Source organism: Dendrobates tinctorius, unplaced genomic scaffold (genome assembly GCF_039654945.1).
Source record: "Dendrobates tinctorius isolate UK_male_01 unplaced genomic scaffold, ASM3965494v1 ptg000188l, whole genome shotgun sequence".
Taxonomy (NCBI): Eukaryota; Metazoa; Chordata; class Amphibia; order Anura; family Dendrobatidae; genus Dendrobates; species Dendrobates tinctorius.
Genome location: NW_027361855.1, coordinates 4,207,515 through 4,232,238, shown reverse-complemented (window position 1 = coordinate 4,232,238; position 24,724 = coordinate 4,207,515). Strand labels below are relative to the sequence as shown.

At 45.7% G+C, this 24,724-nt stretch overlaps 1 protein-coding gene across 3 annotated transcripts in view; it reads left to right on the top strand.

Moving 5' to 3' along the window:
• Nucleotides 1–24,724, top strand: part of PLEKHM3 (pleckstrin homology domain containing M3) — a 1,535,517-nt gene that overhangs the window by 1,102,849 nt on the left and 407,944 nt on the right. For all 3 annotated transcript variants that reach the window (XM_073552250.1, XM_073552252.1, XM_073552251.1), the window contains exon 6: nt 18,447–18,510. In XM_073552250.1, the coding sequence (XP_073408351.1) occupies nt 18,447–18,510 (64 nt within the window). The remainder of the gene's footprint in view (nt 1–18,446; nt 18,511–24,724) is intronic.

Below are 24,724 nucleotides of genomic sequence, written 5' to 3'. Positions count from 1 at the left end.
GAATCGGAGTGTGTGCCAGGAGGCACGACTGAGTATAAGACAGAGTACAGGGTAAGAGCGTGTGCCAGGAGGCACAACCAAGTATGAGACAGAGTACAGTGTCAGAGCATGTGCCAGGAGGCACAACCGAGTACGAGACAGAACACAGGGTCAGAGCGTGTGCCAGGAGGCACAACCAAGTACAAAGCAGAGTGCAGATTCAGAGCGTGTGCCAAGAGGCACAACAGAGTGCAAGGCAGAGGACCTGAGTACAGCGCACAGCCAGGCAGGGACACGGCAGACCAAGCCAGGAAGCACAACAATAATCAGGCACCTCCCCTAGGGGGAGGTCGTCTGATATAGCACATGACTACTACTGGTTCCGGGTCAGGAACTAGCCAGAAAGCACATGACCACTACAGGTTCCGGGTCAGGTCCTCCATTACCATAGAGAGGACCGAGCCCTATACAGCACTGACAGGAGCGCGCAAGCGCAAACGTGACATGTAGGAGGAGGCCCGGGGACGAGAGCTGCGCGTGCGCACCCTACGGGACCCCCGGAGTGACCGCAGCTCCGGAAGAGATGACGTCGGGACCGAGGTCCCGCCCCCCAGGTGAGCACGGCGTGACAGTACCCCCCCTTTACGTCCCCTCTTTCTAAAACTGGAGAGGAACTTAGACAAAATCTGGGGTGCGTGGATATTCTCCTTGGGTTCCCATGACCTCTCCTCGGGGCCAAAACCCTTCCAATCGACCAGGAACATGGTTCTCCCTCTTACCTTCTTCATGGCCAAAATGTCATTCACCTCAAACTCATCCCCCAAGCCAACAGGCTGGGGTGTGTGGCCTGGAGAAGGATGAAATCGGTTAAGAACCACAGGTTTTAGGAGAGACACATGGAAGGAATTGGGAATACGGAGTGAAGGAGGCAGCTTCAATTTGTAAGCAACATCATTAATCCGCCTGAGGACCTCAAAAGGACCAATGTAACGGGGACCCAGTTTGTAAGATGGTACCTTAAGGCGGACGTATTTGGTGGAGAGCCACACCTTGTCACCAGGGAGAAATGGAGGAACGTCCAGGCGCCTCTTGTCAGCGTGTAATTTCATTCTGTCCCGTGCTTTCTCGAGAGCGGTTTTGGTCTCCTGCCATACCCTGGAGAACTCCACAGACTGAGAATCGGCAGCAGGTACCCCCGAGACAGGAAGTACCGGTAGAGGCACATTGAGATGCTGTCCAAAGACGATGAAGAAAGGAGACTTGGTAGACGATTCACTGGAGTGATTATTGTAGGCGAACTCAGCCCAAGGAAGTAGACCGACCCAGTCATTCTGATGAGCATTAGAAAAATGCCAGAGATAGGATGTAAGGATCTGGTTGGTACGTTCCACCTGCCCATTGGTTTGGGGGTGATAGGCGGAAGAGAAATCCAATGACACTTTCATGAGTCCGCATAGAGCTCTCCAGAACCGGGAGGTGAATTGGACCCCTCTATCCGACACGATGTGCTGGGGGAAGCCGTGAATCCTGAAGATATGGGAAATGAAGATCTTCGCCAAGTCAGGAGCAGAGGGTAGTCCGGGAAGAGGAATGAAGTGAGCCATCTTTGAAAATCGGTCTACAACCACCAAGACCACAGTACAACCGGAAGAACAAGGCAGATCAGTAATGAAATCCATGGCTATGTGCTGCCATGGAGCCGACGGAATGGGAAGCGGGAACAGAAGACCGGAGGGTGGTTGTCTGGGTATCTTGTTCTGGGCACAGGACGGGCAAGATGCTACAAAGTCTTTAACATCCTGGGAGAGTGAAGGCCACCAATAATGACGAGAGATTAAGTCCAAAGTCTTTTTGACACCAACGTGGCCGGCAATCTTGGACGAATGTCCCCAATTTAGCACTCGTTTTCGGTTATTCTCAGCCACAAAGGTTCTTCCCGGAGGTAACGTGGTTAACCTGACAGGAGCCACAGTAATTACTTTGGATAAATCAATGATATGAGAGGGTTCTTCCTCTGCATCAGACGACAGGAATGATCTTGACAACGCATCCGCTCTAACGTTCTTATCGCCGGGCCGAAAATGTAGCTCAAAGTCAAAGCGGGCGAAGAATAGGGACCACCTGGCTTGCCGAGGATTGAGCCTCTGTGCGGACTGGATGTACGCCAGGTTCTTATGGTCTGTGAAGATCTTGAATGGATGTATGGCACCCTCTAGTAAGTACCTCCACTCCTCCAAGGCCAACTTAATGGCCAATAGCTCTTTGTCGCCAATGGAGTAGTTCTGCTCAGTGGAGGAAAATACTTTAGAAAAGAAGCCACAGGTGACAAAACGTCCAGAAGAGGATTTCTGCAGAAGGACTGCGCCAGCCCCAGTAGAGGATGCGTCTACCTCGAGAGTGAAAGGTCTACTAACCTCAGGTCGGTGAAGCGCCGGAGCAGCGGCGAAGGCTTGTTTCAACGACTGGAAGGCCTCTTCAGCCTCAGAGGGCCAAGCCTTTGGGTTAGCTCCCTTGCAGATAAGGGACGAGATGGGGCGAACCAACGAGGAAAAATGAGGAACGAACTGTCGGTAGTAGTTCGCAAAACCAAGGAAGCGTTGGATTGCCTTCACCCCATGGGGCTGTGGCCAATCGAGGACGGCGGACACTTTTGCCGGATCCATGCATAGACCTGATTCTGAGATAATGTACCCCAAGAATGGCAGGGACGTTTGCTCGAAGGCACATTTCTCAAGCTTGGCATAAAGGCGGTTCTCCCTCAGGCGCTGGAGGACTTGACGCACGTTCTTTCTGTGGGCGGAGAGGTCTGGAGAAAAAACGAGGATGTCATCCAGATAGACTACCACGCAGGAGTACAGCATATCCCGGAAGACGTCATTCACGAACTCCTGGAAAACCGCTGGGGCATTGCAGAGGCCGAAGGGCATGACCAAGTACTCGTAGTGACCGTCTCTGGTGTTAAAGGCGGTCTTCCACTCATCCCCGGAACGAATGCGGATCAAGTTGTAGGCCCCACGAAGATCCAGTTTGGTGAAAATTCGAGCTCCTCTAAGTCGGTCAAAGAGCTCCGGGATCAATGGCAATGGGTACTTGTTCTTGACCGTGATATTGTTCAGGCCTCGGTAGTCTATGCAAGGACGGAGGGAGCCGTCCTTCTTTTTTACAAAGAAAAATCCCGCTCCCGCGGGCGAGGAGGACTTACGGATGAAACCTCTAGCAAGGTTCTCCTGGATATAGTCAGACATAGCTTGGGTCTCAGCAGGGGATAGCGGGTTTATCCTACCCCTGGGTGGCGTAGAACCAGGAATGAGGTCAATCGGACAGTCATATGGCCGATGGGGGGGCAGAGTCTCGGCCTCCTTCTTGTCGAAAACATCTGCAAAGGACCAGTAAGCCGACGGCAGACCTGTAGGTGCCGGGGATGGACCGGCAGAGTTCATCAGACGGACGGGCAACAGGCACTTCTCCTGACAGAACGGTCCCCATCGGAGTATCTCGCCCGACCGCCAGTCCAGGGTTGGCTCATGAGTCCGTAGCCAAGGGAGGCCTAGAAGAAGTGTGTGAGACATGGTGGACAAGACGAGGAAGGAGATCTTCTCCAGGTGCAGGGCTCCGATCTGCAGCTCGATCTCTTCGGTGGCCTGGGTAACGGACTCCAGCACGGACGTACCATTGACCGAAACAATCGACCGAGGAGTCTCCAGGGATCTGACAGGAATCCGGTATTTTTTAACCTCCTCGAGTGTGATAAAATTCCCCTCCGCACCAGAATCCAGGAAAGCCTCCTCAGAATAACGCTTGGCACCGAGATTCAATAATACGGACACGAGCAGGGGAGGAGAGGAATCACGTACACCTAGGGAGGCCTCTCCTATCAACCCTAGGCGGAGAAGTTTCCCGGCTTCTTGGAGCAGGAACGGAGGAGGTGAGAGGAGCTCCTCTCTCTGGCTAATTCACGGGCACGTTCCTGAAACCGCAGGTCGATGCGTGTCACCAGTGAGATCAGATCCTCTAAAGAGGTGGGAGTATCCCGACCTGCCAGTACGTCTTTGATCCGACTGGACAGGCCACGCCAAAAGATCCCTACGAGAGCCTCGTTGTTCCAACCGAGTTCGGAGGCCAAGGTACGAAAACGGATGGCATACTGTCCTACCGGTAGCGTACCCTGATGGAGGTTAAAGAGGGACTCGGTGATAGAGGCCAGCCGACCCGGCTCGTCGAACACCTTGCGGAAGGTGTCCAAAAAGGTGGAAAGCCGAGAGACGAGTGGGTCATTGCGCTCCCAGAGGGGGTTCACCCATGCTAATGCCTCCCCCTCTAAGTGTGAAACAATAAAGGCAATTTGGGCGCGCTCAGTGGGATAGTGCTGCGGCAAAAGCTCAAAATGTAACCGGCATTGGTTCAGAAATCCTCGACAAAACTTAGGGTCCCCGCTATATCGGGGTGGCTTGCCGAGGCGCGGCATCGGGTGCGGGGCCGAGGACTGGGCAGAAACGGATTGTATGGCCGACAAACGAGACTCCATGGATTTCAAAAAGACCATAATCCTGGTCTGACTCTCCCGTAGGAACACCAGTTCCTTTTGGATGGAGGTGGTGGCACCAGCGGGGTCCATGGCCTGATTATACTGTGACGACTCCTGGAGTGGACCCTCTGGGTCGTGACACCAACCCTCCCAGGGCGAGCTGACCTAGTGAAGACCACCCCCTATACAGGGAGTGTCAGGGGCAAGCCCCAGGGGGTGAGGCACCACGACTGCTGGCACCAGGCGGCCGGCTCACAGGAGACACGAGTGGGTGAGAGTGTCGGCAGGAACGTGTAAAGTGTGGACACGGGAACACGTGGTATACAGAGACTTCGTTCGTCCGGGTGTGAGTGAAGCAGGAAGCGTGCAAGGAGCACGTCAGAGCACTGAGTCAGGCAGCAGGTGTGCCAGGAGGTACAACTGAGTATAAGACAGAGCACGGAATCGGAGTGTGTGCCAGGAGGCACGACTGAGTATAAGACAGAGTACAGGGTAAGAGCGTGTGCCAGGAGGCACAACCGAGTATGAGACAGAGTACAGTGTCAGAGCATGTGCCAGGAGGCACAACCGAGTACGAGACAGAACACAGGGTCAGAGCGTGTGCCAGGAGGCACAACCAAGTACAAAGCAGAGTGCAGATTCAGAGCGTGTGCCAAGAGGCACAACAGAGTGCAAGGCAGAGGACCTGAGTACAGCGCACAGCCAGGCAGGGACACGGCAGACCAAGCCAGGAAGCACAACAATAATCAGGCACCTCCCCTAGGGGGAGGTCGTCTGATATAGCACATGACTACTACTGGTTCCGGGTCAGGAACTAGCCAGAAAGCACATGACCACTACAGGTTCCGGGTCAGGTCCTCCATTACCATAGAGAGGACCGAGCCCTATACAGCACTGACAGGAGCGCGCAAGCGCAAACGTGACATGTAGGAGGAGGCCCGGGGACGAGAGCTGCGCGTGCGCACCCTACGGGACCCCCGGAGTGACCGCAGCTCCGGAAGAGATGACGTCGGGACCGAGGTCCCGCCCCCAGGTGAGCACGGCGTGACACATAGACTTGTCTCTTGATGACGGTTCAAGAATCTTTAAAGAACTATGGTGCAGGACTTGGAGTTGCTGTAAGGCTCTTAGGGACTTCTTCCCCGTCTCCCACCTTTGCTGTCTCTGAGATGGTAACATAGTGTTCATGTTGATGCCCTGAGTAGTGAGCTGTCTCCGTGATGCCCTGCCTTGAACTGCAATGGGTGTTTTGAACCCAAGAGGAACGTGGATGCTGTTTTGAACAGGCGAGGCTCCTCGTTCGATAGGAAGTTCATCACAGGGTGATGCTTGGGAAGTGAACGTGTCTTGTTCGACATCCAGCAGTATGCTGAGGCTGCGTTGTGTGGTGCAAATGCTAGCACCATCGGTAAGAGGTAGGCTGTTGAGAGGGGGGCTCTCACTCTGAGCACTGAAGTCTAGCATGGCTTCGGCTTGACCAAGCTTGTGATGGAGATAGGCGTCAAAGGTTGGGAGCTTATCAGTTGCTTGCTGTGGGTCCTGTTATGAATGGGTCACCGAGGAGGAAAAAACCTAAACATGCTAAGCCCAGAAAAACCAGAGAGGTTGGTAACTATGCAGATTGCAGATCCCTGATCCTAACCACACGACTAGCAGCAGCAGTGGAGCGTACCTATGATGAACCTAGATGCCTCGTAACGGCCGGAGGACTAAATAAGCCTAAAGCAAGAAAAGGGAAAAACTAACTGCCCCAGAGCAGACCCCAAAGGAATAGACAGCCCCCACACATGTATTGACAGTGAAACAAGATGAAAACACAAACACAGGCAGGAAAATAGGCTGAGCAAACGATGGGGCCCAAACTAACTAGAAAGGAGAGGAAAGGAAAGACACTGTCTGCATTCTGCCCAAAACCCTACAAAATAATGTCCAACACTTCTGATAACAAAATTAACCCTGAAGTCACTAGACTTCTCCCACTATATCAGCACTCTGAAATATTCTGAGACAGAGCAAAAAGAGGCCAATCTAATAAGGGACAAAAAGCAAATTGGCAAATACAGATAAATAAGAGTGGAAATTCAGCACAGCCCCAGCTGGAGCTGGCTGACCACACAATAAACTGAAAAGACCAACAAAATCAAGTGTGAGCATTAGCAGAGAAACTTAGCTTGAGCTGACTGGAACAGAGCTGAGAACCAAGACCTGACAAGCAGAAGGAATCACCAGCACCAGAGTAGCGCGTCGGCTGTCTTAAATCCAATCTGAGATTCCTGAGGTCCAATCGTCATCCTCATTATCAGGTTGCAGATCTCTACTGATTAAATCAGCCTCACTACCTCCTGTTACCACCAGAGGGAGCCTGGAAGGAGAACTCACAACTGGTAGCCCAGAAAATGAACTCACAACAGGGTCCCTTGGCAACTCAGTCTTTGCTGGAAGAGAAGGTGAGGGAGCTAACCATCTGTTATAGCTGTAGTTGGTGGGTTTGATGCTCATGACCCTGATCACCTTGTCTTCCTCTGTAGGTGGTGAGTTGTTGTCCTTGGTTGAAGGATCGAGTGCTGTTGTCTCGAGGTTGCAGTCTCGAGGACCAAGCAGACTTGAATTGTCAGATGGTTGTTGTTGACATTTAGTGTCATTTGATTTCTCCTTCATCCAGTAATGACGTGGGTCTGGCAGGGGGGACAAGTCATGGTGATCTTACTTGATAAGCATTTTGTAAGAGGAGATGTTGCTAGGATCCTGTGTCTGGTCGCTACAGACATTGCCGATGATAACCCAGCCTAGCTCGAGGCGCTGAGCATACGGTTCATTGAGTAGTCCGTGGATTTGTTGACACATCTTGTGCAGTCATATAATGTCTCTGCCGAGGAGAATTAGGATGTCTGCCTTGTCGTCCAGGGGTGGCATCTCTTTGGCTATCATTCTGAGGTGAGGATGCTGAAGAGCGACTTCAGGCGTTGGGATTTCTTCCCTGTTGAATGGAATTTGGTTACACTCAACAAGCGTGGGTAGTGGTATTTCCATGGCGTCCTTCTCAAGAGAAGTTATTATGAGGCCACCGTCCCTTCTTCCAGAGGTTTTTATAACGCCGCTGCAGGTGCCCAAAGTGTAAGGATAGACATCTCCTTTTAAGTCGAACAAGTCGAAGAGTTCTGACCTGGCCAGTGATTTATAACTCTGGTCGTCCAAACTAACGTACACCTTGACTGCCTTCTCTGGCTGACCCTTGAGATACACCCTTGCTAGGCAAATCTTCGTGCAGGACTTGTCTTGAAGACCTTCTCCGCAGACTTCGATGAATGAGGAAGATACCGCAACTTGGCTTGTCGTTTGGTCTGAACTCTCCCCACCATGGCTTGTGGTGGGAGAAGGTGTAGACGCAGAGTCAGGCTGTGATGGATGGAGCGCTTGTACATTGTCTTCGCTGTCGCAGTCTAGACACTTGATGGCGATGACACAGTCCTTCTCAAGATGTTCAGTAGAGGCGCAGCACCTGAAGCATACTTCAAACTTCTTCAAGAGCTCCTTTCGTTCTTGAAGGGGTTTCTTCCTGAAGCCGATGCACTTCTTCAGGGTTGTGGCAGTTTGTGAATTGGACACTGGCGGTTCGGATTTTCAACCTCACCTTCACTGCCTTTCTCTGGTGCTGATGTCGGTGTAGGCAGAACTTGTCTTTTTTGCAGACACCGGACCACTGCGGTTGCTGTCATGAGAGCACGAACTCTTGTACTTAGGGAATGGTGCAAAGCTGCTTGGTTCTTCATAGCAGAAGCTAGGGTCAGTTTTGCACTCTGCAATTTCCTTGATGAAGTCACAGAAGAAGGAAGATGGAGGAAAAGAGACTTGATTGGCTCTTTTGTACTTTGACCCAATAGTGGCCACTTCTCTTGTATATTGTATGGCAGCTTAGAAACTATTGCGTTAGCGCCCCGAGCGATATCCAGGTAGCTGAGACCAGGAAGGTGCGTGTCTGCCTTGGCTGACTGGAGCTCCAGGAGTAGGTCACTGAGCTCTAGGAACTTTGAACTGTCCTTGTCAGATATTTTGGGGAAATCCTGTAGACGCTTAAACAGTGCATTCTCTATGGCTTCAGGACTGCCGAAGCTACATTCTAGTCTTTCCCATGCAGCCATGAGACCAGCTGCTGAATTACTGATGTGGATGGATCTGAGCCTCTTGACCCGCTCCGTGGATTGAGGTCCGAGCCACCTGATTAGCAGATCCAGCTCTTCAGCAGCAGTGATGCCAAGGTCACTAATTGCGGCTTTAAAGGTACATTTCCAACCTGTGTAATTCTCAGGCTTGTCATCGAACCTTGTGAGACCGGTGTTGGTGAGTTCCCGGTGTATCATGAGCCTCGCAAAATCGTCCATGTCTGTTCTTTCTGACTTTGGAGAAACATTTGCTGGCTGAGTGATGCTGTTAGCGTGGGTATTAGATTCTTGGTTCAAGAACATGGGAAGATCCGGAGTGGCGTAGGCGTTTAGACCAGCAACCGGTTTGTGGCATATGATCTCTGTTGTATGCGGGACTGGAACCACATAGTTATCAGGAGCGTAGTGCCTTGGCTGCATGTTAGGTTGCATGTAGACGTTGGCAAATGGTGTTTGCTGAGGTGTAGGGTCAGGCCGTGTATTGACGCATGAAGGAGGTTCAGGTTTGAATGTTTGTGGCACATTGGACTGACCTTGAAAGCTGGGAGCTGCAAGCAGATTGACATCTTGATGCATTGGAGAGGGATCGGTACTGACGGGAATGTTGATGGTGGACAGAGGTTCGCTGGCTTGGCTTAGCACATAGTCTCTTGTGCGCTTAAGTGGGTCCTCCATGTCGAATTCACACAAATTGAGGCCGTCTCCTCGGCTCCCACCTAGGGCTTGCTGGAAGACCTTTAACTTCTGCAGGACTTCTATTTCCGCCTTCTCGCGTGCAGATTCGGCTTCAATCTGTTTTCTTGCCTGCAGATTCAGCTTCCATCTCTGCTTTCTTGCGTGCAGATTCTGTTTCCATCTCTGCTTTCTTTCGGGCGAAAATGGCTTGCACTTTCGTAGATTCTGCTTTAGCACGTGCTCTTATGAGCTGCTCACTGAGGGTTGAGTACCTTGATGAGCTTGACTTGATTGAGTGCTTTGAGCTCCTAGCAGACCTGGATCCGTGTGATGTCACTTCTGACATTTGTGGGATTTTTGCTTCTGTCTTGTTTACGATGTCGCGCATGGTGCTATCTCGTTCGGCATTGTTGGAAGACCTGACATTCCTTTATCGACTCTGGCGTATTTAATTTCCATTGAGTTCAGATGTATTTTCTGCAAGTGTCTTTGTAAGCCTGGTATGCAGAGTACAATTGTTCAAGGGCTCCCTCTGGTGGTATCTCATGAGAGGCATACTGGGAGATGCTGTTATTGTGACTCTGCAGTCTTTGCCATAAGAAAGATATATTACAAGAAAGTTCATATTTAATGACTTAAAGGTTCTCTATAGCTTTCAGTGATGGCCTAGCAGAGCACCTGGGTCTGTTAGTGGCCGAGTCTTCATATAAAGAGATTGCAGACTTTCCTTCAGCCATTGTAACTCACAGGCAGAAGAGATCTGTGTAAAATGAGCTGCTACAGTCTCTGCAGTGAAGGCTAGGGGAGGGGCTTTTCTGCTCCTGGTTGTCAAGGAGACCAATACAAAGTTGCAACAAGCTGGGCTGGAGAACACAGAATGATACAAGTCTATGTAAACTGCAGCTTCTCAGTAGCTTATAGATGATCCTTTTTCTGGAGTACAGGCTGAGAACTGTTTTTAGTAACAGGTTAAATCTTTCACTGTGCAGTTTTCTGAAGTGAAGAGCACAGAGAATGTCAGCAGCTATGTAAGCTGTTGTTGTGGCTTTACATTAGCCTTATAAATAATACTCTTCTTGGATTACAGCTGTATACTGTTCCTGGTAACAGCTACCCCTTTTTACTATTCTGATTCTTCCTGATGACTGCGAGTCCCAAGTGTTCTAACTGCAAGTCTCAAGTGTTCTAACAATCAGTTTCTTAGTTAATTGTATAACTTGTACTCACAAAACCAGATGTCCTCAGATAGTTTTAACTCTACTGGCAATGTAACTGTAGAAAGACCAGGAGAAGCGATGCTGTTTTCTTCCAAAATCTTGTATTAGTTTACAACGGACAGTAGGTAAAAAGTGGTAATTTGTATAGGGGAGTACACATGCGTCTTGAGTAATGGCTGCTGTAGGCTATACTGAAGAAGGGAGGAGCAACCTAATACAGAGCTCAACTACAGGAGGGACATAGGGACAATTTTCTCAGTCTAATTCTACCTAGCAACAACAGGGAATTTTGCTGATTGGAGGAAGAACTAAACACAGACAAATATGCATTACAGGTTGTTCCCATTCGTGGGACACAACAGTACCGTTGAAAACATCACCTTGTCCTGCAAAAAAATAGCTGCCATACAGCTCCAGCAGCGGAAAAGTAAAAAAGTTATACCTCTCAGAATAAAGTGATGCAAAAGCAATTTTTTTTCTCTAAAAGTTTTTATTATACACTACCATTCAAAAGTAGAATTTTCCTTATTTTTGAAAGAAAAGCACAGTTTTTCCAATGAAGCTAACAGTAAATGATTCAGAAATACACTCTATACATTGTTAATGTGATAAATGACTATTCTAGCTGCAAACGTCTGGTTTGTAATGTAATACCTTCATAGGTGTACAGTCATGGCCAAAAGTTTTGAGAATGACACAAATATTAATTTTTACAAAATCTACTGCTTCATTTTTTCTAATGGCAATTTGCATATACTCCAGAATGTTATAAAGAGTGATCAGCTTAACAGCAATTACTTGCAAAGTCAATATTTGCCTAGAAAATTAACTTTATCCCCCAAAACACATTTCAACATCATTGCAGCCCTGCCTTAAAAGGACCAGCTAACATCGTTTCAGTGATTGCTCCATTAACACAGGTGTGGGTGTTGATGAGGACAGGGCTGGAGATCAATCTGTCATGATTAAGTAAGAATGACACCACTGGACACTTTAAAAGGAGGCTGGTGCTTGGCATCATTGTTTCTCTTCTGTTAACCATGGTTATCACTAAAGAAACACGTGCAGTCATCATTGCACTGCACAAAAATGGCCTAACAGGGAAGAGTATCGCAGCTAGAAAGATTGCACCTCAGTCAACAATCTATCGCATCATCAAGAACTTCAAGGAGAGAGGTTCCCTTGTTGCCAAAAAGGCTCCAGGGCGCCCAAGAAAGACCAGCAAGCGCCAGGACCATCTCTTAAAAGTGTTTCAGCTGCGGGATCGGGCTACCAGCAGTGCAGAGCTTGCTCAAGAATGGCAGCAGGCAGGTGTGAGTGTATCTGCACGCACTGTGAGGCGGAGACTCTTGGAGCAAGGCCTGGTCTCAAGGAGGGCAGAAAAGAAGCCACTTCTCTCCAGAAAAAACATCATGGACAGATGGATATTCTGCAAGAGGTACAGGGAGTGGACTGCTGAGGACTGGGGTAAAGTCATTTTCTCTGATGAAACCCCTTTTCGATTGTTTGGGACATCTGGAAAATGGCTTATTCGGAGAAGACCAGGTGAGCGCTACCACCAGTCTTGTCTCATGCCAACTGTCAAGCATCCTGAATCCATTCATGTGTGGGGTTGCTTCTCAGCCAAGGGAATGGGCTCTCTCTCAGTCTTGCCTAAAAACACAGCCATGAATAAAGAATGGTACCAGAATGTCCTCCAAGAGCAACTTCTCCCAACCGTCCAAGAGCAGTTTGGCGATCAACAATGCCTTTTTCAACATGATGGAGCACCTTGCCGTAAAGCAAAGGTGATAACTAAATGGCTCAGGGAACAAAGCATAGAGATTTTGGGACCATGGCCTGGAAACTCCCCAGATCTTAATCCCATTGAGAACTTGTGGTCAATCATCAAGAGACGGGTGGACAAACAAAAACCTTCAAATTCAGACAAAATAAAAGCATTGATTTTGCAAGAATGGACTGCTATCAGTCAGGATTTGATCCAGAAGTTGATTGAGAGCATGCCAGGGAGAATTGCTGAGGTCCTAAAGAAGAAGGGTCAACACTGCAAATATTGACTTGCTGCATTAACTCATTCTAACTGTCAATATAACCTTTTGTTACTCATAATATGATTGCAATTATATTTCTGCATGTGAAAAAAACATCTGACAAACACACATAAAAACCAGAGGGCAGCAGATCATGTGAAAATATAATATTTGTGTCATTCTCAAAACTTTTGGCCATGACTGTATAGAGGCCCATTTCCAGCAACCATCACTCCAGTGTTCTTATGGTACTTTGTGTTTGCTAACTGTGTAAGAAGGCTAATGGATGGTTACAATACCCTTGAAAACCCTTGTGCTGCAAGTATGTTAGCATAGCTGAAAACCTTTTGGCTGATTAGAGAAGCTATAAACCTAGCCTTCCTTTGAGCTAGTTGAGAATCTGTAGCATTACTTTTGTTGGTTCCATTAAACTCTCAAAATGGCCAGAAAAAAAGAACTTTCATGTGAAACTCGACAGTCTATTCTTGTTTTTAGAAATGAAGGCTATTCCATGCGAGAAGTTGCCAAGAAACTGAAGCTTTCCTACAGCGGTGTGTACTACTCCCTTCAGAGGAGAGCACAAACAGGCTCTAACCAGAGCAGAAAGAGAAGTAGGAGGCACCGCTGTACAACTGAGCAACAAGACAAGTACATTAGAGTCTATAGTTTGAGAAATCGGCACCTCACAGGTCCTCAACTGGCAGCTTCATTAAATAGTACACGCAAAACGCCAATGTCTATAGTGAAGAGGCGAATCCGGGATGCTGGCCTTCCGGGCAGAGTGAAAAAGCAAAAGCCATATCTGAGACGAGCTAATAAAAGGTAAAAATTAATATGGGCAAAAGAACACAGACATTGGACAGAGGAAGATTGGAAAAAAAGTGTTATGGACAGACAAATCCTAGTTTGAGGTGTTTGAAATCACACAGAAGAACACTTGTGTGATGTAGAACAACTGAAAAGATGCTGGAAGAGTGTCTGATGCCATTTGTCAAGCATGGTGGAGGCAATGTGATGATCTGGGGTTGCTTTGGTGCTGGTAAAGTGGGAGATTTGTACAAGGTAAAATGGATTTTGAATAAGGAAGGCTATCACTTCATTTTGCAATGCCATGCCATACCCTGTGGACAGCGCTTGATTGGAGCCAATTACATCCTAGAACAGGACAATGACCCAAAGCACACCTCCAAATTCTGCAAGAACTATTTAGGGAAGAAGCAGGCAGCTGGTATTCTATCTGTAATGGAGTGGCCAGCGCAGTCACCCGATCTCGACCCCATTGAGCTGTTGTGGGAGCAGCTTGACCGTATGGTACGCAAAAAGTGCTCATCAAGCCATACCAACTTGTGGGAGGGGCTTCTGGAAGCATATGGTGAACTTTCTCCAGATTACCTCAGCAAATTAACTGCTAGAATGCCAATGGACTGCAATGCTGTAATTGCTGCAAAGGGAGCATTCTTTGACGAAAGCAAAGTTTGAAGGAGAAAAGTATTATTTAAAATAAAAAAATTTTTTGAACCTTGTCAATGTCTGGAATAAATTTTAAATTCATTGGCAACTCATTTGATTAATAAAAGTATGAGTTTTCATGGAAAACCCAAAATTGTTTAAATGACCCTAAACTTTTCAACGGTAGTGTATATTTGTGAGGGTTGTGTGGAGGTAAAACCATTTGACCCTCCATTCGCTGTCAGACAGGACATCTCTCTTTGAAATCAATCATTAACATGATTTTTGTCAGATATTCTGCTTCCATTTCCAATAATTGATTGAACTGTATGATTTTCTTCATGCTTAATCTTCAAAAATTCAACAATATTATAATTATTTTTCAGAGACTGTATATATAGTTTTCTGTGTAGCTCTGGACTGTTTTGCGCTCCCTTTCAGTGCCCTTCTTAAGGTTTTTGAATGAAGAATTAGATTATTTCAGATGTGTGACAAAGAGCCTGGATACTCCTGTCAGTGACAGTTGAGCAGTGTGCACAGCTTCAGGCAAATAATCCATTCACAAAATGCAATTATACTTGAAATAATGCAGTGAAATCAAATCAGTGTTGCACAGATGTAGCATTGCCTGAAATGGAGGCTCTACTCTCGGAAGGCCTGCTGTAGGACATTTCTTCTGTAATGCTGAGAAGATACTGATTTTGCAGTGACATTGATTACCACTCCTGTCTGTCTGCGTAGTATTGCAAAGTGTAATAAGACCATGAGAGCCATGTGTGTATAATAAAGATGTCACAGAGTGGAAGACAACTCATTGTTCTTGTTGTGGGAACATCATCTTTTGGGTTTTTCATTTGCTTCTGATGTCTTTTTTTAGTTTGGGGATTTCCATAGATTTTTTTAATAGTCATTTAAATCTTTTAATTGCATACAAGTAGAGGATTTGGTCACCTCTTCTAATAAAGTGAGTTCAGCCATAAATCCGCTGATTGATCGAGGCACGATGTCACACCATAAGCCATTCAATAGCTATAACCTCTGCCCTTCTATAACTGCATCAATGGTCGGTGCTGAAATCGTAGTACCAATGTGAAAAGTACATGTCCAGGAGCAATGGGCCAGGTTCACATGTTTGTTTTTTTTTAATGTTTAAGTTGGTTATCAGAATGTGTTTTAAGAAACTCCAACAGTGTGAAACTTTTTTTAATAACATTATTTTACCTGCATTTTATTGCTATTTATTAACTAAAAAAAGCTTTCAGAACCTCAACAGACTGCATTTGTTTTAAATGTAACTGACCTCAAAAATGCCACTGAGATGTAACAAATAGTGATGAGCGAATGTGCTGGGATAAGGTGTTATCCATGTTTGTGTGCTAACCAAGAGACTTCGGGGTGCTCGAAATATGTTCTAGTCCCCGCGGCTGCTTCTCGCAGCTGTTAGACAGCCACAACACATGCAGGGATTACCTGTTTTTAGGCAATCCCTGCCTATGTTGTGGCTGTGCAACAGCTGGGCCCATGAGCATGCTCGTATAACAACTTATCCCAGCATGTTCACTCATCACTAGTGACAAACAGCCCCAAACGCTCTTAAACAGAAGCCAAAAACAAGCAGTTAAAGTACCACTACAGCATGTGTTTTTTTTCAACGCAGGAGTGGCACTTGAAATGTAAGCCCTCAACCCCCATTTTTATACTCACCTTCCGGCAGCTTCACCTTTTACCAACTCCACTACGGTCCCTCTGCACTATCTTGTGCCCGTAACTTCTGACTGGGCGCAAGGCAGAAATTTTGTCACTTACAGCTCAATTTTAGTCTATGAGAGGCAGAACAAGACTTTCTTAGAAATGTATTAAAAAATTACCTCTGGCTTGCTCCATGAAACACAGGAGCTGACAGGAGGTCAATATTGCGGGTGAATCCGCAGCGTATGCACATAGCCTAAGCAAGTAAAGTTATTGAGCTGTTTGGATAAAAATGTCACCAATTTATTAGTACAGCTTAAGGGTATGTGCACATGCTGTGGATTCTGCTGCGGATCAGCAGCAGATTTGGCACCGGGCAGATTGGCAGCAGTTTATGTTGCGTTGTACAGTACCATATTTTCTATGGAAATGAAAACCGCAGTGCACATGCTGCAGATTTTTCCGCACAGATTTGCTGTGGTTTGAAATCCGCAGCATGTCACTTCTTTGTGCGCAATCCGCAGCGGTTTTACACCTGCTCCATTGTACAGGTGTCAAACCGCAGGGGAAAACCGTAGGCTAATCCGCAGATAAGACGCAGGTCTTTTGACCTGCGGATTTACCTGTGGATTTTGCCAAATCCACGTAGAAAAATCTGCAGCACAATCCGCAACTTGTGCACTTACCCTTAAAGGTTCTCGGTACAATAAAATTTTGCATCAATGCAAGAACCAGCACATTTCGGACATAGAACTTTTCTAAGTCATGCAGACAAAGCAAATGAAGGTATTCATCCATTTGGATATAAATCCCCACCAATTCATTATTTCAGCTTTAAAGTTTCCAGGTACATTAAAAATATTGCATTAGGCAAATAACCATGTATTTAGAACATAAAAATATCCTTAGTTATGGTATGACTGTCAGAAATGTTATTAGTCATACCATGCACATTTCAATGTCTAAAATGCATCTGTTTTTGCCTTGATGCAATATTTGTAATGTATTTGCAACCTTTTAAGCTGTACTAATAAATTAGGGAAGTTTTATATCCCAAAGGCTGGATACTTTAATTTGCTTTGTCTGCATCTGAAGCCAAGCAGTGACTTTAACTTTTTGTGCTGCAGATCTTCACAGCCAATCTATGGAAGCTGGAGAACCTTGTACTTTTTGCTTTTCGTGTGGAGTTTTGTGGCACCACTTTCTTGGTGCTTTTTGTGTGTAGCACTCTGGTTTTAATATTAAAATTTAAGCTTTTTTGGTTAGGTATGTGGTGTAGTGACCACTGTGTCCGCTAGGGGGCGCTGTGTGGATGTCCTAGGAGAGAGAATGAATGGCAGAGTCCTGAATGACCGTTATGTATCTCAAGGTGGGTAACCTTGAGATGGAGACTTATGTGATACTGCTGAGGTGCAGTGATACTGCTGAGGTGCTGTTTCAATGTGTCAGGGAGAAGTGTCCAGGTAGCTGGGGAGATGGGCGGACCAGTTACCTACAAACCCACCCAGGGGGTTGTGTTTAAGAACACTATTGCAAAGTGTGTGTGAATGGTTCAAGGACCTGTGATGAGGTCATAGCCATGTGACCCGGTGGGCGTGGCTACGGACCATATAAGGTGGCCAGGGTAGGTCATATGTGGTGAATGCAGGTACCTGGTTGGTCCGTTGTGGAAGGTCCCACTGGGAGATGTGTCTCTTGGCTAACAGCATGTAAAGTGGCTGTGTGTAATGGCTGCATGTGCCTGATGATTCCCTGGAGGGAATGGATGTCTGCAGCATGGTGAAGTAACCATGAGGAAACCCTAACGTGGATGAGATAACTAAGAGGCTGAAGAGCCTGCGTATGGAACATTGTATAACCTGAGTTACCACAGGGAGGACAGAGTGAAGCTCTGTCAAGAACGCTATGCTGTGAATATGAACTTTATGTTGCTGGTTATGGTTTATGATGCCTGAATAAACCACACAGACTGAGATTGTTTTATGGAAAACCCATGCCGGTTATGATTACCTGGCTGCCAAGCGAGAATTTCCTACTTGAATGACAGCGCTACCTCACATATGGCATATATTAAGGATTCTAGGTCCAAAGGTTTATATGGCATTTTGTGAATTCCTACATGCAGTATGGTTTTAATGTAACTAGTCATGGTATGTCTGGACAGTTTTGGTTACCATGAATAAGAGTAACATTACTTCTCTAATACTTGAATGATCAAATCAATGCAAGTAGTTCAAAATCTACTGAACAACCTTATGTCTAGGGATGAGCAAATATCTTCAGATAAGTCCTTATCCGAAGAGCTATGTTGCTTACCAAATAGCTGCATTGGGAACCCAGATACTTGGAACGCTTCCTATGATCATCTGTTCAACGTAGCAATTGCATGCGTCGCTACTGTGTGACAGTCACAACAAACAGGCTCTCCATACATGTGTTGTGACTGTCACACAGCTGCAACACATGCAGCTGCGGCGCCGATCTTCGGGAGCACTTCAGGTATTTGGGTTCTCGATGCACCTATTGAGTAAGTGCTATAGCTATTTGGATAGAGTTTTCCAAAGCTATTCGCTCATCCCTACTGTTTCAACTGTGGCGACTGCTGTAGTAGCAATAGGGATGACCAAGTCTATTTCAGTGGATATGACTTTTCGAGTGAGTTATTCAACAAAGACCTTTTAATTGTTACTTAATTTTTGTCTATATTGTCTTTTTTTTCCAGAATTTTCCCCCGCGAATATCTTTTTCAGCAAATCCACTTATACTCCCTTGCAGACCTGCAACAGGTACTTTTTGTCAATTTGTTGATTTGCTTTTAATGTGGCTAGTGATGAGGGCAAGTGCTCGTTACTCAAGTTTGCCGAGGCTGCTCGGGTATGCACTGGGTATCATGAGTGCTCAAGTGGCATGTTTGAATCCCTGCGACCGCGTGTTTCGTGGCTGATAAACAGCCACAAAACATGCAGGGATTGTCTGTGTTTGTCAGGCAATCTCCACATGTTTTGCAACTGTCCAACATGGCCGCGGGAACATGAACATGTCACTCGAGCACCCGCGATTCTCTGTATCCTTGAGCACCCTAGGCAACCTGGAGTAACGAGTGCTCATCACTAAACGTGACATATTATAATGAAGTTTGTTTTACATTTAAAATTTGATGAACTAATTGATTATTAGAAGAAATGGGCAATTCCTTTGAAATTCATATTCGCCAGATAAACATAAGTTGTTCAACAAGTGAATCGAAAGTCTAAAGTACTCTAAAGTCTCGAATTGCCCTGAAAAGATGTGTGTGACACCGAGTTCTCATAGTACTGTATCCATTCCCTGTTAAGCTATTTAATGGAGGAAATGCCTTAGTATTGTCAAAGAATCATGTATAATATAGCGTGGCACTACTGCAGGGTGCACAAGTACCGTATATACGCCGAGATTTTCAGCCCATTTTTTAGGCTGAAAGTCCCCCTCTCGGCTTATACGTGAGTCATATACCGGGGGGGACAAAGACCATACTCACCCCCTCCTGGCATGTCTCTGCAGCCCCTGCTTCTCCCTCTGCCCTCTGCTCCTGCGTTCAGGAACCACTCATTAAACTCATGAATATGCACATATTTATGAGTTTAATGAGCGGTACCACATGACCAGCTGAATGCAGGAAGCAGACGGCAAGAGGGAGAAGCAGGGGCTGCCGCTGCAGAGAAGACCATGCGCCAGGAGGGGGTGAGTATGACGGGGCAAAGTAATATTTACCTGTCCCGATTCCATCGCCGTGCATCGCTGTGTCTCCAGGTCCTTCTGCTGTGACGGCAGAGGGCGCGATGATGTAGTCAGTGTGCGCCCTCTGCTGAAAGTCAGTGCAGAGACCTGGGAGACACAGAGGTGGGCCGCGATGGAACAGGGACCGGTAAATATCGCCGGTGCTGGGGGCTCAGGACACCGGCACCAAGCCCCCAGCGATGGAGAGGTGAGTATGTCATTTTTTTAAAATTGCAGCAGCAAATAAGGGGTATTTATGCAGCATCTTATGGGGCAGCATTAACATTAATCCTTGTGCAGCAGCATATTATGGGGGTTTTTATGGAGAATCTTATGGGGCAGCATTAATCCTTGTGCAGCAGCATATTATGGGGGTATTTATGGAGCATCTTATTGTGCAGCATTAACCCTTGTGCAGCAGCATATGGGGTATTTATGGAGCATTTTATGGGGCAGCATTAATCCTTGTGCAGCAGCATATTATGGGGGGTATTTATGGAGCATCTTATGGAGCAGCATTAACCCTTGTGCAGCAGCATATGGGGGTATTTATGGAGCATCTTATGGGGTAGCATTAATCCTTGTGCAGCAGCATATTATGGGGGGTATTTCTGGAGCATCTTATGGAGCAGCATTAACCCTTGTGCAGCAGCATATGGGGGGTATTTATGGAGCATCTTCTTGGGCCAGCAGTAACCCTTGTGCAGCAGCATATGGGGGTATTTATGGAGCATCTTATGGGGCAGCATTAACCCTTGTGCAGCAGCATATTATGTGGGTATTTATGGAGCATCTTATGGGGCAGCATTAACCCTTGTGCAGCAGCATATGGGGGGTATTTATGGAGTATCTTCTTGGGCCAGCACAGCATTAAGCCTTGTGCAGCAGCATATGGGGGGTTTATCTATGGAGCATCTTCTTGGACCACCATTAACCCTAGGCTTATACACGAGTCAATAAGTTTTCCCAGTTTTTTTGTGGCAAAATTAGGGGGTCTGCTTATACACGGGTCGGCTTATTCACGAGTATATACGGTAGGTTACCCAAACCAAAGCCTAATAGTGAAAATAACTTGGCTCTCAACTTAAGGCGCCCATAGAAGAAAATTTTATTTTTGCAATCTGCATGTAACATTTCGGCCTACATGGCCTTCATCAGTCTGCGACAAAATAATAAATAAATGCATACAATGACTATGACCTATTAGTAACATATGAAAAAGTACATCATATAGTTCACAAACGTGATAATGAAGAAATACATTAACACGACGAGAAATCATTATGCAGAAAAAAATGAGTACAATAAAATGATTAAATATGCGGAGAACCAGATGGGAAGACTGGAAAAGGTAAAAGAAAACAAGAAAATTCAGTAATAAACCTACCCGACTGTTTAAAAATGTTGTGTTAATATGGAGGTCAACATAGGAACCTAATAGAACGTAATATAGGATAAAACTTTACCTGTAACTATAGTGGGTTCCGTATATACTGATATACGGAACCCACTACAGTTACAGGTAAAAGTGCTCCCTGTTTCACATTTTTACTACTATATATGCGTGTTTCACTTTACACTAGTGTTGAGCATTCCGATACTGCAAATATCGGGTATCGGCCGATATTCGCTGTATCGGAATTCCGATACTGAGTACCGATATTTTTTCAATATCGGATATCGGAATCAGAAGTTCCCATAATGCAATGAGCCACTGTTGTGGCTCTGATTGGCTGCCGAAATGACGTCATCATGATGCGCGGTCTGTATACATGCATACAACATATATACTACATGCATGCAACATGCATACTACATATATACCACATATATACTACATGCATGCAACATACATATATACAACATGCATGCTACATATATACCACATGCATGCAACATACTACATATATACTACATGCATGCAACATGCATACTACATATATACCACATATATACTACATGCATGCAACATACATATATACAACATGCATACTACATATATACCACATGCATGCAACATGCATACTACATATATACTACATGCATGCAACATACATATATACTACATACAACATGCATACTACATATATACTACATACATACTACATATATACTACATGCATACTACATATATACCACATGCATGCTACATATATGCCACATGCATGCAACATACATATATACAACATATATACTACATGCATGCAACATACATATACTACATATATACTATATGCATGCAACATATATACCACATGCATGCAAAATGCATACTACATATATACCACATATATTACATGCATGCAACATACATACATACAACATATATGCCACATGCATGCAACATGCATACTACATATATACAACATATATACTACATGCATGTAACATACATATATACTACATGCAACATACATACTACATACATACTACATATATACCACATGCATGCAACATGCATACTACCTATATACCACATATATACTACATACATGCAACATGCATACTACATATATACTATATGCATGCAACATGCATACTACATATATACCACATATATATTACATACATACATACAACATATGTACCACATGCATGCAAAATGCATACAACATATATACTACATGCATGCAACATACATATATACTACATGCAACATACATAATACATACATACTACATATATACCACATGCATGCAACATGCATACTACATATATACTACATATATACCACATGCATGCAACATACATATATACTATATGCTACATGCATGCAACATACATACTACATATATACCACAGGCATGCAACATGCATACTACATATATACCACATATATACTACATGCATTCAACATACATATATACTACATATATACTACATGCAACATGCATACTACATATATACTACATGCATGCAACATACATACATACTACATACAGTATATACCACATGCATGCAACATGCATACTACATATATACCACATATATACTACATGCATGCAACATGCATACATACAACATATATACTACATATATACTACATGCATGCAACAAGCATACTACATATATACAACATATATTACATGCATGCAACATGCATATATACAACATATATACTACATGCAACATACATACTACATGTATGCAACATACAGATATACTACATGCATGCAACATACATACTGTATATACTACATATATACCACATGCATGCAACATGCATACTACATATATACTACATATATACCACATGCATACTACATATATATTACATGCATGCAACATACATATATACTACATGCAACATGCATACTACATATATACTACATGCATGCAACATTTATATATACTACATACATACTACATATATACCACATTCATGCAACATGCATACTACATATATACTACATGTATGCAATATACTACATGCATGCAACATACATACTACATATATACCACATGCATGCAACATGCATACTACAGATATACCACATATATACTACATGCATTCAACATACATATATACTACATATATACTACATGCAACATACATACTACATACATACTACATATATACCACATGCATACAACATGCATACTACATATATACTACATGCATGCAACATACATATATACTAGATGCATGCAACATACATACTACATATATACCACATGCATGCAACATGCATACTACATATATACCACATATATACTACATGCATTCAACATACATATATACTACATGCAACATGCATACTACATATATCCTACATGCATGCAACATACATACTACATATATACCACATGCATGCAACATGCATACTACATATATACTGCATGCATGCAACATACATATATACTACATGCAACATGCATACTACATATATACCACATATATACTACATGCATGCAAAAGCTGCGTGGGAAATTTCTCACACAGCAATGCCATAAAATGAGATTAGGGACTTTTTTACAGTGGTGGAGGAATACAGTGCGGAAGGATACCTACCTCCCGTCATTGGTTTCCCGGGGGTCTGTGCGGACTGCGGGGGGTCTGTACCGGCCTGCCGAGGGGCTGTGCCGGCCTGCCGGTGGTCTGTGCCTACTGTCCGCGGGTCTGTGCAGGCTGTGGGGGTCTGTACCGGCCTGCCGGGGGGCTGTGCCGGCCAGCCGGTGGTCTGTACCGACTGTCTGGGGGTCTGTGCAGGCTGCGGGGGTCTGTACCGATTGTCCGGGGGTCTGTGCGGACTGCCGGTGGTCTGTACCGACTGTCCGGGGGTCTTTGCAGGCTGCGGTGGTCTGTGCAGGATCGTCCGATGGCACTACAAGTCCCATCGGGCGATGCCTGCTACCATGACGGTGATTGACACATTAGCCAATGATGGGAAAGTAGTAGTCCCATCATCCGGCTAATGTGTTGAATGTACAAAAAAAAATACATACTACATACATAGGACATATATACTACATACATGCAACATACATACTACATACATGCTACATACATACAACATACTGTAGGGATGTGACTCACTAAGGCTAGTTTCACACTAGCGTTTATGAGTGCAGCGACGGCCTGCGCACGGCCACCGCTAAGCCCCGCCCCCTGCCGCGCCCCCGCCTGTAGCTCCGCCCACCGGCGCATGACGCTGCATGCGCCCTGCGTCCCCTATTTTTATCACAGGGGGCGCAGGCCGTGCGCAGTATGCGTTTGGCGGCGCATGCGTCCTTTTGACTGTGCGCCGACCTGCGCCAAACGCAACCTGCTGCAGTTTGGTTGCGTCGGCGCACCGTCAAAAAGGCGCATGCGCCGCCAAACGCATACTGCGCACGGCCTGCGCCCCCTGTGATAAAGATAGGGGACGCAGGGCGCATGCAGCGTCATGCGCCGGTGGGCGGAGCTACCGGCGGGGCGCGGCAGGGGGCGGGGCTTAGCGGCGGCCGTGCGCAGGCCGTCGCTGCGCTCATAAACGCTAGTGTGAAACTAGCCTAAGGTGCAGCGGGAGACAATCAGGAGACAGATTCTTCAACAGAGCATGCGGTTTATTTCTGTCATAAACCATCAAACAGCGTGTCACCAAGAATAGCCTCTAGCTTATGCAAACAAAAACATAAACGTTCGTGGTTGCAGACTCAGACCGCGAGTCTCAGCACATGCTGGGAGGTGTAGTCCTCCCCACATACAGCTCCCTGGTTCAGGAGCAGGCCACATTATAAGGCTGTAGCCACACCCACAAATCC